This window comes from Notothenia coriiceps, unplaced genomic scaffold (assembly GCF_000735185.1).
Source record: "Notothenia coriiceps isolate Sejong01 unplaced genomic scaffold, NC01 NC01_scaffold00037246, whole genome shotgun sequence".
In the NCBI taxonomy this organism is placed as follows: domain Eukaryota; kingdom Metazoa; phylum Chordata; class Actinopteri; order Perciformes; family Nototheniidae; genus Notothenia; species Notothenia coriiceps.
In genome coordinates, this window is record NW_011369947.1 from 28,620,735 (window position 1) to 28,637,101 (window position 16,367).

The 16,367-nt window shown below is 39.5% G+C and overlaps 1 protein-coding gene across 1 annotated transcript in view; it reads left to right on the forward strand.

Annotated features, from left to right (window-relative positions):
- LOC104966608 (dynein heavy chain 6, axonemal-like) overlaps nucleotides 1-10,489 on the forward strand; it is a 12,528-nt gene extending 2,039 nt beyond the window's left edge. Inside the window, exons 3-16 of the mRNA XM_010795795.1 lie at nucleotides 957-1,085; nucleotides 1,215-1,328; nucleotides 1,424-1,567; nucleotides 2,106-2,261; nucleotides 2,634-2,684; nucleotides 3,233-3,325; nucleotides 4,668-4,787; nucleotides 5,172-5,352; nucleotides 6,024-6,120; nucleotides 7,063-7,285; nucleotides 7,495-7,659; nucleotides 8,361-8,471; nucleotides 8,742-8,867; nucleotides 10,433-10,489. Of these exons, the coding sequence (XP_010794097.1) occupies nucleotides 957-1,085; nucleotides 1,215-1,328; nucleotides 1,424-1,567; nucleotides 2,106-2,261; nucleotides 2,634-2,684; nucleotides 3,233-3,325; nucleotides 4,668-4,787; nucleotides 5,172-5,352; nucleotides 6,024-6,120; nucleotides 7,063-7,285; nucleotides 7,495-7,659; nucleotides 8,361-8,471; nucleotides 8,742-8,867; nucleotides 10,433-10,489 (1,767 nt within the window). The remainder of the gene's footprint in view (nucleotides 1-956; nucleotides 1,086-1,214; nucleotides 1,329-1,423; nucleotides 1,568-2,105; nucleotides 2,262-2,633; nucleotides 2,685-3,232; nucleotides 3,326-4,667; nucleotides 4,788-5,171; nucleotides 5,353-6,023; nucleotides 6,121-7,062; nucleotides 7,286-7,494; nucleotides 7,660-8,360; nucleotides 8,472-8,741; nucleotides 8,868-10,432) is intronic.
- Nucleotides 10,490-16,367: the final 5,878 nt, after the last annotated feature.

Below are 16,367 nucleotides of genomic sequence, written 5' to 3' on the forward strand. Positions count from 1 at the left end.
TACACACACTACACTACACACTACACACTACACACACTACAGACACACACACACACACACACACACACACACACACACACACACACACACACACACACACACACACACACACACACACACACACACACACACACACACACACACCATTTGTATTGTATTATTGCATGATAGAGGTTCCAGGTTGAATTGAGGCGAATATTTGTGATGTTCAGAGGTTGTTGTGTTTAATTGTCCACTCATATGTTGATAAGAGTATTAAAAACTTCCTCTAAGGTACATTTAAAACAGATCAAAAATGTGCGATTAATTTGCGATTAATCGCGATTAACTATGGACAATCATGCGATTCATCGCGATTAAATATTTGAATCGACTGACAGCCCTAATTTAAACGCTATTAAGGCCATAGTGATTACATGTTTTGATTTGTGAATAAACTTGAGTACTCTTTCACTAGCACGCTACCACATGGAGGAATTACATTTATTTAATTTATCCTAATTTCCCGAAAAATCATGTTTTTGTCTAAGATTGAACTGAAGCATAGTCTTTTTTATTTAGTTTCTGTTTGGGCCAATATTTTCATAGTTTATTTTTGTTTTTAATTTTGAAAATGAAACCTAAATAATGTGACTTAATTTTAGCACTATTCATATTATAAGAAATTAGATTGTTTAGATTTTTCTAAGTAATAAATATATTTTTTTATTTTTGTTTCTGTTAACTATATATTATATAACTTATCTTATTTCGGTTTTAATCTCAATTTTTTTTAAACTAATTTCTCTTAATTCTGTTTATATAATTTTCAAGATTAATATTTTCCTGAATTATATATATATATATATAGTTTTTAATTTAGTTCCCGTTTAGGACACTATTTCTCTCCTTTTTTTCTTTCTAGTTTCTCAAAATAATCGTGCTCTCTATGTTTCCTTGCTTAATTTTTTTTGTAGAATCCTCAAAACCTTGACATCAATTCAGACCCCTCGCAAGTGCGTCTGCTGCTGGGGGGGGTTCAGATTTCCATAGACGAGCTGCAGGCCAAGGCCTCCGCCTACATCTCCTACCAGAAAAAATTCAAGGTACTGTCTCCTTCTGTATTCCACTACGGTTTGTAAAGTAAAGTCATTACAATTTGATATTGCTTTGTAGAGCTGCAACCAAAGCAGAACATCTCATTTTATAACCACTTCTCCTTCTGATGAAAAAAGGTGGAGGTCACCAAGTTTGACGCCTTGGAGGAGCTAACTGCAGAGTTCAGGCTGACAAAGCTGCTGTGGGACTCTATGGAGGAATGGGACTCTCTGTCAGAAGGGTGGAGGCAGGTGAGGCGTACTTAACATTTTGTCCGTGAATGCCTGTGGCAACATGTACACTCTTCTTCTCTTCAAAGTGTCCTTCCATGTTCTTCCTTTCCCAGAGCACACTGGAGCAACTGGACCTGGATCAGTTCAGCTCGCAGGTCACTAAATACAGCAAATATGTCAACCAGCTGGAGAAGGGTCTGCCACGCAACAACGTAGTGCCAAGTCTCAAGGACAAGGTGGAGTTCATGAAGCAGAGGGTGAGTGGGACAAAGTGTCCTGTAGTGACTGATGTGTGTGTCAGAGATGATCAAAATCAATAATTGCCGTAGTTTATTAGCTAATTCCTAGCTGACCCTAACCCTTAACTATACATACATTCAAAGATTCAAAGGATTCAAAGGCTTTATCATATGCAAAGTAGCTACAGTTTAAATATGAGAGTGAAAAGTTCAAGGCCCATGCTCCTCCATCAATGAAACATGAATATATATAACACATAAAACATTAGAAAGACATTTAGAAAACAGTAAAATAGCGCAAAAAGAAACAGTAAAATGTGACCAATTTAAATGATACAAGTTAAACATATCAATGTAAAAAATCAAACAAATACAATAAACTAAATGTTGCAGAGAATGTTGTAAGTGAACAAGTAAATGCAGGAGTCTATAATTACATGTACATATTAGATATTCAAACATTAGATTTGATGCATATTTAGATTTTTAGAATTGCATGGTTGGTTCTACAGCTTTGTGACTGTATCAAAACCTTATCTATGTTTTCCCCCTTCAGCTGCCTTTGATCACTGACCTGCGTAACCCGTGTATGAAAGCAGAGCACTGGAGGACGCTGGAGTCGGTCGCGGGGACCGCCCTGAGCGGGGAGGAGCTGACGGTGGCTGCTTTGGAGACGCTCAACGTCTTCTCGTATGGCACGGAGATACAGGAGGTGACATATACCTTTGGCCAATGTAGAGTGGTGCAGGAATGAGTCCTCAACCCGGGGATGAGTTAACATGTAAAAACTTCTGGGATCCCAAGTCAATGAAAAAATTGAAGATTGAAGTCTTTAATTACAAATCTTAAACATTTCCGAAAAACGAAATCATAACTTGACAACTAGTGTTTTCACGGTAACTTCAGTCTCATATTTTTTCCTAAAAATGTATGAATTTATCTCCCCCTCCCCTGGCTCCGTAATTGTATTCTTTTATTTTTCATTAAACATTTTGTTTACCTACAATGGCCTTATGAACCATGTATTTCAAAGTCAGACTCACATATGCTGGTTAAACTCAATATCTTTGATTTGATCTTCTAGGTCTCTGGACAGGCTTCAGGAGAGGCATCAGTGGAGACCATTATTACAAAGGTGCGTGGAAATAGATCTACTCTATGAACAGGTATTCAGATCATTTCTTTCTTTCTTTATCTAATGAAGAAACTGCAATTGAAGTGTACTCTTCCTTCCTGTATGTCCAATATAAGTTGATTTTAATCACATATTGATGTCTTGATAACTTAGCATCTTGATGACTTAGCATTTCAAGTATTTCAGTTAAATGTTTCTGTTAAAAATGAAGCTACAGTCGGGGTCTGTCTCTTACCTTAGCACAAAGACATAACATAGGGGGAACATAAATCAGCCAACAAGATACAATATGTTCATTATATGTTATGAGTTGTAATGGTTTGGATAGGGGATTTCTTTCCACTCTGCAGCCAGGCTAGCCGCTAGCTTGCCTTCGTTATGCTAATTTAAGCTAAGCGCCTCCCAGGCTTTCAGTTTGACCACAGAAGGAGCTAACTCTGGCAAAGAGTGAGAGGGTGTATGGATCCGTTTGAAACTAGACCTAATAGTTGCAGCTCCAGATGTGATACTTTAAACTTTAACCTCTGCCCTCTCAATGAGCCGTGCAGGTGGAGGACATGTGGAGGACGGCAGAGTTCACTGTGCTGTCTCACAGTGACTCCAAAGACGTCTTCATCCTGGGAGGCACTGATGACATCCAGGTGGTACCATGCACCTCACACACTCTCAAACATACTGTACTTGATCATACTAGTAGTGTGTTCCACATGGTGTTTTTAGGCCCGTAAGGTTCTGCTCATCATCCCCATTGTTCAAAAATGTACCAATAGTCTCATTACTTATTTTCTTTATGTAACTTTTAGGAAATACAGTTCCCTTTTTGGCATCCTCATTACAAGCCAGGCTTCATTATGAGCTTATCTTTTTTCTTTTCCTCTTCTTTTTGGTTACATTATAAAGAAGTGAGATACAGTCAAAACTAATATACATTAAATAACTTAATGATCATCTATAAATCAAAAGAAAAACAAAAAAAAAGACGATAAGAGTAAAAGAACGGATTAACAATAACGTCTTAGATATATCGGTACCACTGTACAATAAGACTACCCTTAAAGGGTTTACCAATTGTTTGTAATTCATTAATTAGGTTGTGAACACTTGTGAAGACATGAGATAAACAGGGCGACTGTGACCGGTTGCTTGTCAAATAGTGAGCCCACATTTATCTGTACTGCTCAGCCTTATATTGGCTACCTAGCTTACTTCGTCTTCTTCATCAGCCAGCATCCTTGGTATCTCTTGTTCACTGAGTTGATTCTCGCTAAGTAGCCAATAAAAGGCTTAGTCATCTTGCCAAATAGTGAGCCTGTGTATAGAACTGGTTTATAAACGGTTCTTAATGATTAATAAAGTATTTACAACCTAATTAATGACCTAATTATAAATCCTTTATAAGGGTAGTCTTATTGTAAAGTGGTACCGATGTATCCAACAGATGGATACATGATTCTTATGATATGATGAGCTTCTCAAAATATACTCTCATAAATCCGTAACCCTGTGCTGATATTTTTTGTATTTGAACTTCAAAAAGATGTCTTCATGACAGTGTGTTAGCCGGTTAGGGCCATTTCAAGTAAAGAAAAAGGGGAGGGGGAATATTCATAGATAAAAGTTGTTAATTTACTAGAAAAAAACATGGATATTTTCAGTTTCAATCGGTAATTGATCACAAATTGACATAAAATGTCCTAGTTTTCCAAGTTTTTTGCCCAATATTTGTAACGATCAGACTTGTTTGTTAAATGTACTTGAGTTTTTTCTTTCTAGTTAATTAACTGTAATCTATTTGCTATTAATCTCTTTAGAATGCAAAAGTCATCTTGGTGTCTGAGTTTCTTCTTGGAATATAACTCCCCTCTGCCGGCTCTCTATTTCTTTTTTTTTACCTACAATGATGAAAAAAAGCTGTTGTACACAAGCTGGTAACATCCTAATATCCTTTATCAGTGCATCTTATTGTGTTTGTATGCTTTGAAGGTGCTCCTGGATGACGGCATTATCAACGTGGGCACGGTGGCGTCTTCTCGCTACGTGGCTCCCATAAAGCCCCGGGTGGACAAACTGCTGAGACAGCTGACCCTCTTCAACCAAACACTGGTAAAGGCTCAGAACATAAGAGTCACTCCTCCTATCTGTATATGTGAACCTTGTTTTCAACTGTCCTGCTATCACTTCATCACTAACAAAAGGATTAATTCATTAACTCTCAAATGATCCAACTCAACCCTGAAGCATGTCTGTCGATTACAAATGAAGAAAAGCCACACTTCTATAACAAAGTCTTCTCTACTTAAAAGCATTTTTTTGACTTTGGATTTGGCCTCAAATCTAACACATTAGCTCCCCCTAGTGACTGCCATGAAGAACTGTCCTAATACATCCTGCTTATTAGTGTTTATTGAGGCAGTGAGGCAGGAAAGACAGACAGTATTGCATCATTTATTTCTCCTCCCCATCCTCTATGTCCCCTTCCTTTGCCAGGATGAGTGGCTCACGTGTCAAAGGAACTGGCTTTACCTGGAGAGTATCTTCCTGGCCCCGGACATCAAGAGGCAGCTGCCTGCCGAGTCCAAGATGTTTCTCAAGGTGGACAAGTCCTGGAAGGCGATCATGGCAAAAGTCAATACGTTTCCCAATGCCATGAAAGCAGCCACGCAGCCTGGTAGGTAGCTGTGATGGAGAGAAAGACCCTTAACATACATTTGACCAGGGATTTGACTTTGAGTGCTTTATATGAACCTCATTATATCGTGGGACCCTGTATCTCTGAAATATATTACATTTACAAATGACCTGGAAAAGGTTGTAAATCTAATATAAGTATCAAAAAAGAAACCTGATTACTTTTGGATAGCCTCCGTATGAAATTCACTGCAAATAAACACAAGTACTATGTAGGAATACAATCTAGCCAATAGCTGCCTTTTTCCAGATTCATCTTACAAAGATTTAAAGATGCCTTATAATTATTTCCTGTTTTCTTTTGCCTTTAATGTCGTGTGTTACATACCTACAGAAGGCTCATGTCATCCCCTGCACATTCTTTATTCCATAGATGCCGCACTGAGAGATTAAGAAAGAGGGCGACATTTCCAACCTGTTAAAAAAAATGTGAACTTGAGGTCATCATGATGAAGATTAGATTTGAGACTTGTGATATGTTGAGATGTGTGCACATGTGCTTTGTAATACATCGTTTTTATATTGTAGTCCTGATAAAAAATCATAATAATTGTTTTAATATACCAGTTATCTGATTATGTCTTTAATGATGTCACTGTTAAGGAATCGGTTACCTTTGCTCCACTCAGGCTCTTGTTTTATCTTACACAGACCTGCTGGAGACCTTCCAGCACAACAACAAACTTTTGGATGAGATACAGAAGTGTCTGGAAGATTACCTGGAGTCCAAGAGAGTCATTTTCCCCAGGTATACGCACACTTGGCTTTTTACATATTATATACAAAAGTAAAGGATAACATTTTCTATTATACTTTGCCTTATTTATTTTTTCTACAGCAGCATTTCAGGTCCATTGTAGGTTACAGAAAGAAATGTAAAAAACAAAGGCGGTGTTGAAGGGTATTATTATCTGAGAATAAAATGGTGGATTTAATAGAAACAAATATACAGTATATTGTATGACATCTTAAAGTCATGAATGTGCGAGTCATCCAGTGCAGACTAGTGCAGGGCTAGTGGCATCTATGGTGTTAATTATTATCATGTTTTTTAAACAAACGATATCCTTTCACTTTGCGATGTTAGATTTGATTAGTTTAGATTTATTTATTTAATCCTAATGTTGTGAAATGGTTAAAATTGAAGTCAATAAAGTAAATCCAATCAAATCTAGCTACGGAAATATTGGGCCTTTGGGTGGCTTGCTTGGTAGAGCTTGAAGCCCATGTACTGGGGTTCAGTCACTTAATTTTTCCAAAAAAAGAAAAATAATAATAACAATTTTCCCCAGCATTTTTCTAATTTTTTTTTTTTTTACTAAAACGGGCCTAATATGCTTTTTGGGTGACCCTCCACAGAGAGTTTCTCCCCCACACACTCCCCCCCGGCCTGAAATGCCTCCATTGGACTCCTTTGTTTTCTTCTGTAACATAATGACATCACTATGTAACTACTGTTGACTACCAATCCAACACATTTAACCTGCTAATAGGCGGAATATCACTAGCGATTAACCAATCACAACAGAGCCGGCCAGCTAACCAAATAGGGTCCTTTTTGAAAGTCTCCAATATACATAGTGTCCCTCTGAGAGCTTGATAAACCTCTCTCTCCGGTGAGTCATTAACATAGTGTTGTGGCTGCTGATGATAAGCAGCCTGATAATTCCTCTGTCTATCTGTCTCCCAGGTTCTGCTTCTTATCTAACGATGAGCTGCTAAAGATCCTGGCTCAGACAAGAAACCCGCAGGCGGTGCAGCCCCATCTCAGAAAGTGTTTCGATGCCATTATAAGGCTCAACTTTGCCTTGCTGGCCGAACAATCTCCTGGGGCTATGGCAGGAAGTGAGTCCAACCAGGAGTCCATCTACAGCAAAGACATCCTGAGCATGGTTTCTCCTGAGGGAGAGAAGGTCAGCTATGAGTCACCTTTACACCTACTCTATCCTCTTGTGTTCTTTTTTCAATAATGACCGCCTCGCTGCACATTATCCCTTACTTGTCCCGCTTTGATCACAAAAGGGCAAATCTAAGGAGAATTGACCCAGAGGATTCACAGCAAACCTTTACTAAAGCACGTCCTTTACTGTAACTGATCCTCCCTTTCTGTGTGTAAGTACAGGTGGCTTTGACTAAAGGTCTGAAGGCGCAGGGTAATGTGGAGGACTGGCTCTGCAAGGTGGAGGAGGCCATGTTCAACTCACTGCGCCGCCTCAGCAAGGCCGCCATCGCTGACTATCAGATCAAATCCAGAGAGGAGTGGGTGATGGCTGGACATGCATCGCAGGTACACACACGCAAACATAATGCATCCCAAAAACATTGTCGATGTAATCATTTGTTATCAATTTGTCAGCTTTAATGCAAAAGGCATACATTTTGGAACTGGTTTGATTTTTTTTTTCAATCTTAGCTCCTTTAATCAGTTGATAAAAAACTGTACTGCTAAGTATAGACCCCTTAGACACTTCAAGATAACATATTCCTATTTAAACCCAATAAGACCCTAATGCATTATTACATAGCCATTACAGAATGGAGTCAGACATTTTATAATAGCAGGGTTTGAATCTAAAGTTCTCAATTTTGGCCAAGTTACGGTAAATACAATACTTTATTATAATACGAACTTATCGGCCTTGCATTGCCAATATGAAATACAAGACATTGTTAGACATATTTCATAGTCAATTTCTCTTTGCAGATATATTATTTTCCAAACCAACTCTTATCACTGCAACTCTCTTGATTGTTTAGACTGAGACAAAATGTAACCACTTAATAAAGCTTTGATTGATTTAGCAATTTATTTCTATCATATCATGTGGCTTCATATTTGTGTACAGTGATTTAATGTGTGTGTGGGTGTGTGTGTGGTATGGTTGTGTGTGGTGTGTGTGGTGTGTGGTATGTGTGTGTGTGTGTGTGTGTGTGTGTGTGTGTGTGGGTGTGTGTGTGTGTGGGTGTGGGTGTGTATGTGTCCACCAGGTGGTGCTGACCATCTCCCAGTTGATGTGGTGCAGGGACATGGACGCCTGCCTGGAGGGAGACCACGACCACTTTGCTGCCCTGCAGGAATTTGAACTCATTAACATTGATGTAATACACCTTATTAAACTACTTCTCACTTTTCACTGAATTAAAAAAAAATAGACAATGTTTACATAAAATATAAATATGTGAGATACGGAGTACAGGTAAATATAACTAAATATGACAAATATTCTATACTTAATAAGCCGTTTCAATATTTAGTATTGCTACTTAAATCTGAGTACTTTTTCTACAACTGGTGTTTTTTTTCTCCTTTGGAACTTTTACTCTTAAAACCTGATTGTGTTTGTGTGATTGTGTTTGTGTGTATTCCAGAGGCTGATTGCCCTGGCAGCGTTGGTACGAGGAGAGCTGCCTGCTTTAAACCGTAACATCATCACTGCCCTCATCACCACCGACGTCCATGCCAGGGATATTGTAACAGACCTCATCCAGCAGAAGGTAAAATAGTGCTGCGTGCAAAACACATGCAGACACCATGAAGCTGCTTAAATGGATGTCTGTCTTTGGTTTAGACTGTCGCAGTTTTGTACAAAGCCAAATGAAGTCACTCAAGTCATAAATATGCAAGAAAAATAATGAGATTGAAAATGTAATTATAAATTAAAAGAAAAAACCTTGAAAACACATTTTCTTTAGTACATTTATTTTTTCTTTATCTCAGATAATATCAATGTTTTTTTTTGTAAATATGCAATTTAAGTCTTGTATTATTAATCACAATTTTACTCCTCCTCTTTTTTCTATCTTGGCCCAAATACGAGATAAGATGCAAAAAAAGATCGAATTAGGTTAGATAGGGCAAAGCAGCACATTTGTATGGTTTTTTAACTTAATAGTCAGCAGTAAGCAATTTCCCACATGTATAGCAAGAGAAGCTGATAATAGAGTGGTGCAGTGATGATGTCTTTTTGTATGCCGACCTCGAAGATAGAGCCCCAAGGGCTAGCACAACTAAAAGCAATGGGATTTTCCCATTGGAATTTGAATAATTGCGGAAAAAGATACACAGAAAACAAGACACAAGATTTATGTGACGTTTTCGACAGCGAGATAGTCTCTACATATTAACACCACTTTTTTGTAGTTTAGGCATAAATGCTTAATACTTAACATTAGGCTGTAAACAAACTAAATAACATTTGCGTCTCACCACCGCTAAACTTAATGCGCACTTTTTAATAATAATAATAGCTTGGATTTATAGAGCGCCTTACATGGGACCCAAGGTCGCTTTACAAAGAAAAACAGGAGTAAAAACAAACAAACAAAAACAAAAGGCAGTCAGACAACCAGTCAGACAGACAACACAACAAATAGATTAGGGGCCGAAGGCCTTAGTAAACAGATGGGTCTTGAGGGCCCTTTTGAAGGCGTCAAGCGTGGGGATGTTATGGATCTCCGCAGGGAGAGCGTTCCAGAGGGTGNCCATACTACCGACGACATGTTTGTTTACTGTCATGGCTTCACGGCCGCACACCATTTACGTCACAGCCAGGCATGAGTTAGGGAGCGCTGGATTTGTGAAAAACTCCCCTCTTCCTAAACCACTAATACCACAGTACTGGCAAAACGGGAGGAGCCGAGGGAAAAACAAGCGCCCCTCATCCCAATCCACCCACATTGCAGTATTTTTTTATTTTCTTTTTACCCCAAAAATATATTGTATATTATCGGGACTATTAATACTTTTATCGGGTTTATCGGGATGACGTCATAAGTCCTAATATCGGACCGATAATGATCGGGCCGATAATTATCGTGCACCACTAATTATTGCCTTAGTTTTCTTTTTTAATACCTCTGTGGGCCTGTTCTCACAGACCAAGCTCAAGCTTCTTTTCGTTTTTTAAAACTATTCTGCAAAGTTAGAATTTTCTCAGCTAACCTGCTGATCACATTTTTGGTTGATTGCCTTCCGCTTCAGCTGCTACAGCTACTTTGAATCTCATGGGCCAGTGAGATCGCTGTCCATAATTCAGCAGTTTCTATTGTTTTCACTTCAGGCTCTCCTACGAGGGAAAGCCCTGCATGCTGTGCCCGCAGCAACCTCACCCAGGTGAATTGTTTTGTTTCAGGCGTTGTTTTGCATTGCCAGAAAATTCTAAGATTATATGAAATAGAAATAGGTAGCTCACTTTTCCTATCTGTTTGTCAGCCCTCCATTGCAACACTTTCACCGTCACCCTTTGTGTTTCTCTCCCTGGCTACACCTGCTTCAATCTTACTCACTGGACCCTGTTAATGGAAAAATGACTCTTCTTAGCTCTAAGAAAGTTTCTATAATGTAAAACCTAATTGTTAAAACTTGTATTCTACAAAGATTTGTGATTTGCCTTATTTGCAATTTGAGATGTTCTGACTTCCATCCACAAGGGATTTTCTTCTTCTTCTTGTTCTCCACAACCTTAAACAACTACAAAAAAAACAAATAAGTTAGTGGACAGCTTAAATCAATTAGGCAGAGGTAGGGAATGTAATGTTTGCATTGCATCAACTAATTGCAGCTCCAACTGGAGCAGATAAACCGTTTTTCACACATTAAACACGTTTTCTACCATTAATGTGGCCTTATTTTTCAAGGAAATTGTATTTGCTTGCTTGAGATCAGAGTAAAAAGCAGTAATGAGTTCAACCACACAGTAGGTGTGTATAATATGCTGTAGCATTGCAGTAATGGGATAACCTTCCCCACCTATGTATTTATTTTATTTTTTTAATTGGGAATTCGTGCCTAAAAGCAGGGGCATCTTTGAAGATGAGAAAGCTATTCTTCTACAGGGTGAGATGCATTTGCTTTTGTAAACTAAAAAGTGGAGGATAAATAAAACCTAATAAGACTGGACATCTTTCAGAATTCATATAATACATCTTTTGCGTTGTTTGAACTGTGTCAACGGTTAGTGCACCTGTTAAAACAGTCACTTGAAAGACATCTGTGCTGTGATGGACTTAACCAAACCAAACCCCCGGATGTTGGAAGCAAAAAGCACGCAGAGCTCTGTTCAGCCATGCTATGCTAAGCTGTGTGTAAAAATAGATTCCATTAAGCCCTGATTTTCACAGTGTTGATATGATTTGCTTCCAAATGTATAGGGCCAGTGTTTGTAATAACTCTTGCTAAATATTTACTTCAATCACCCTAAAAAGCAGACTAGTCAGATTGCTTCCAGGCTCTCAAGACACACTTCCTGCAAGATGTTTAGAGTTAAAGGAATAACGCACAGTAGTTGGATTGGGTTTTAGCATTTATGTTGTGAGTATTATAATTCATAAATGATGGAAGACATACCTTCCATCCTTCTCAAGGTGTCCAAGGCTTGAATTTAGAGCAAGGGAAGCATTCTCTTCCGTCTAATAGAAAGCGTGTCAATGGAAAAACCCATTACATTTGCCTTTAGGCGCTTTCCTATTTAACACTGTTCTCTTTAATGGGGTTATTCGGTAAACCTTGAGGCCATCTTCAACTAATTGCGTTGTTTCATAAACTGATAAGGAAAACTCACACAGGTTACAGGCTGCAGCCCATACCTTTTATTTAGATTCCCTCACTCCTGTAACCATCCAATTTAGGAGCTTAGCCGCCTCTACTTCTTATCAGCCATTTTACCTTCAGCCGAAATTACATACTCTATAAACCGGGTTTGGGAATTGGTGTATACGAGACTGCTGTGATCTCAGTCATATGCATGATGAACGGGAATTAGTTTGACAAGAAACACACTACAGAACCGATTTTGTGATTCGGTGCTTGATGAGAGGAGCTTGCATCTTGTGCAAAATCATCAGCCCCCATCTAAAAACCCTGAGATCAGAATTGTGTGTATGCTCATTTGCCATAGGCTCATTTGAATGGGTATATGTCGGTAATGAGCAGCCAGAGCTGGTGAGGCATTTTATGCCCAAGGAAGGGATGAGATGGATTCTCTGCTGGGTGTTTCTCTTTTACCATTATTATCCTTGTTGCCAATATGCTAAAGTCCCAAATGCTGCATGGATTTAATGAACCTGTTAGCTTACAGACATTCATTCTCCTACTATTCCCCTTCACTACTCTGGCATCAGTAGAGAAGAATCAGGCACAAATCACAAGACTTATACTACAACATCATGACAGTTAATATGTTTTTGAGCCAATTTGTTGCTGCTTTTGGTGCTGTGCTGTTCTCCCTGCCCGTTGCAATGACTTTATGCAATTGATTGGATGTGCTAGGCAAGAGAAGGAATTTTCTCCAGAATTTCTGATTGGTTTTGTCATTATGGAGATTTAAGGGGAAGAATAGCAACTGATCAGGACTCTGGTACGTTATTGAATTAAACCGAAATGTGATGTGTTTGCTGCTGCTCTTTGATGTTTTTTGTGTTTTAATAAGTTGGAATGAATATTGCAAAAGTTATCATATCATTCTCACTGGCAATTATTTTTCTTCTTAATCCAGACACTGTAAGGTTGTCTAGAGAACATTTCTAGACAATGAGAGCAATTTCTTGTCCCACACAACAGTACGCTCATTAAGCCCAAACTAATTATGCTTAACAAGGTCATTTTGTAACAGGCAACTGTCACAAAAAACGACTATGGAGGTTTTGGGTAAACCTTTGCCCTCCTGCAAAACACAATTATGTAATTTAGTCTCCATAACTTTGTTTTCCTCCAATATTCTTTCAACTATCCATCAATCATTTGTAAACGTTACCTTCACGTCTCACATTTAAGAGAATGCTGCTTCAATCCAGTAAGTTTATGCAGAAACCAAACACTGAACTAAAGACTTGTAGCTGTTAATACCCTATGTTCTATATGTTAGAACATATGGTGTATCTGTATAATCACAATCCTTCTACTCAGAGGGAGAGCCAGTGTAAAAGCAACACATACAGTAAGTTTAGCTGTTAATGTTATCATGTGATTGTCTGGTTATTATGCTGCAGGAGGGAGTTTTCAAAGTGAAATGGTTTCAATCGTTTTCCCCCGACATGCATCCATTCGGTTGATTTTTTTAATGTAACATAGACGACTGTGAACAGCCTTTCTAAAGCAGTTAAGGAACTCCTATTGTAGTATTTGAATGACCAACTTCATCATTTTGCACTCACAAAAATGAACTACTCCTTATAAAACGAGGTATTCCTTGAAACCAGAATGTAATGGTTAAAACACAACTGTATTTTTGAAATTCGTCAGCTACCAAACAAGAAGAAAACCTCCAGAAGGGCACAGTGAATTTAAAAGCGTTTCTCTGTTTATCATTAAACTCAAATTGTTTGGTGCAGCTTAATGTGCACGCTCAGGCCAGAGCTTTGAATTGTTTGACTGCCTCTCAAAATGGATACCAGTGTTAACAATCCTGGAGGAATTGGATTGTTTTTCACCCTGCTGACCACCACTTCAGTGAGTTAGAGTGAATGCAACAGACTCTGAGCCTAGGTGATTTGAGGTAAACAAGTGCCTCTCTAACACATGTTGTGCCCCCGCTTGGCTGCCATCAGGAAGTGAGAACTCTTGCTGGCTCCTTTTCAGCGTTTCCGCCAGGGGGGCGTTTTGCCGTCATTTGAGGCCCTTATTCAGCTCAGAACGCCCTGAACTCGAGCCGAGGGCGTCCAAAAAAAATAATAATTTGAGAAAAGATCGAGTTTTTATCGCTTGAAATGACGAAAAAGGATAAGGACATCCCTCTGTTGGAGGGGCAAAGGAGTCTGGTGGATTATTTTCGCCGCCAGCAAAGCATGTTCCTGTGATGGAAAGTGTACTGCCGGCAAGCCTTGACGGGGGGTGGTTAGTGGAGCAGCCGCGTGAACTGTGGGTGCCGAAGCCTCGCAGCGGCGAACTGGAGGCTCCGTGGTAAAATGTGGCAAAATAAGAGCCGTTAAGGTGCCATTAAGGAGCCGTTAGAGCGGTTAAGGAGCCGTTTAGGAGCCAAAAAGAGCCGGCTCTTTCTTAGTGAGCCGAGCCAAAATTATCCGGCTCACTAAAAAGAGCCGGAATTCCCATCACTAATACGTAAGAGTATATAATCTATAAACTTAGGGACGGCTCAATTCAAAATTCAAGTCACGTGACACAACGTCACCTCCCCCCCCGCCCATCCCCAACACTCGCTCCTTTTTGATTCATGCTTTCATTGTGGTCCTTATGTCAACCAAAGCTAGATGTCAACAGGGAAATCCGCTGTTTTATTATTTAAATTTTACCGTCGACTCGCTCCTTTTTCCTCTCTGTAGCACAGCCCTCCAGTTTGGGCATGGCCTGTCCATCAGATTTCATTTTTTAGTTGCGCTGCCTGTAAGCAGAAGGTTTAGTAAAATTATTTTGATGAATACTCCAAATCTCCACCTCCATAATTGCACTTGCCTTCAGTTGCTTGCTACTTTTAAGGGCGGTGATGAATTTAACAGTACGAACTGAAGGTTGATTGCGATTTGATTGGATTGGTCAGGCATGACGTGATCCTCATCTGATTGGTCAAATCGCTTGATTTTCTTTCACTCAAGGAAAACCAAATTTTCGGCTAGCCTCATCTCTGCAACAGAGAAGTGCCAATCTTCTGTTTCACCCATAACATCTAGAAGGGGCGCTGTTTCACTCTTTGTAAAATACCTCAATGAGAATGGGGGAGAGATGGCCAGGCAGAATAATGCCGAAACTCAAAAAATGTTTTTTTATTTATTTATTAAAATTATAACTACAATCCAAAAAAACAGGGGAAGCCTGGCCTTCCCTTGGCATCCAGGAGAAAATGCCACTGAGTTCAAGGGATAATTCTCACTCCACCTTTGCTCTTGCCTGCACCGTGTGCCGGTTGAGCTGGTTCTTCCACCGCTCAAACTCTGTCCCATCATGAACGCAGGAGGCTGGCTGTAAATATCTGAACTCGTGGCCCTCATCATTCTCTTCATCATCTTGCCACTTGTTTCTAAGCTGCTCTGTAGTGCTTTAGCAGCGCTGCTGCCAAAAAGGTCTGTCAATTTGCCGAATTTATTGCTTCAACACATGCAAAGTGATTCACTTTTTCTATTGCCTTCTCGGCCCACCTTTTTCTTTTCGTTTTCCTTCATTTTTATCCATGTTCTTTTCATTCTCCCTGTCTGCCGCGGCGTCTAATCCCTTCCTTCGCGTGGGCCGGTCTTTTTTCTTCTTCCGTGTGTGATTATTTGACAGATAAACCACACAACTGCATTAGCGGCCGCTGTCGCCTCTGTCGGCGTCAGCGCAATTTAAATGAAAATGAATGACCGTTAAACAGATCTTTTTTTTTAAAGGGCAGGGCGCGCCGGCGCGTCAATGGCCCTTGACTGACGGCCGTTCTGTGGTTCTCCAGATTCTTCAGATGGCCATCCGCCCCTGGATGTCACACACTCTAGGCAAGTGGTTCTCAACTGGTGGGGGAAAAAGTAAACTTTTATTTTGAAGGCCCGATTTCTACAACGCTGTGCTTGCAGTAGGCGTTGGACGAAAAGTACCGGAGACCATAAACGGTTTTGAAAACTTCTTGTCACGTAGTGATCATCTCTCAATAAAAACATCTTTGCGATGTTTTTTCGAGTCTTCTGGCAAATCAGAATCAAGACTGTAGCCTGAAGTCCCACGGAAGAAAAATTGCGGTAGAACTATTCTTTATACATCCATGAACACGTATGAAATATGACCCCCGGTTGATGATTGACAGGTCACAGAACAATGGGGGCTATCTACCCTTACCACAAAATGTAAAGTAATTCAACACAGACTATCATACTCTTTGCTCTTCTCTCTGTGTGGAGCAGCAAGTTCAGCTGTCAGAAAAAAGTGAAAAACAAATAATGCATAAAATATTAGGGGTGCACCGAATGGGAAATCTCTTGAGCGAAAACCGATACCGGAAATAGGAAACAGTTGGCCGAAAACCGAATGCCGAAAGGCTGGAAAATGGTTAAATAGAGATATCATATATATATATATAT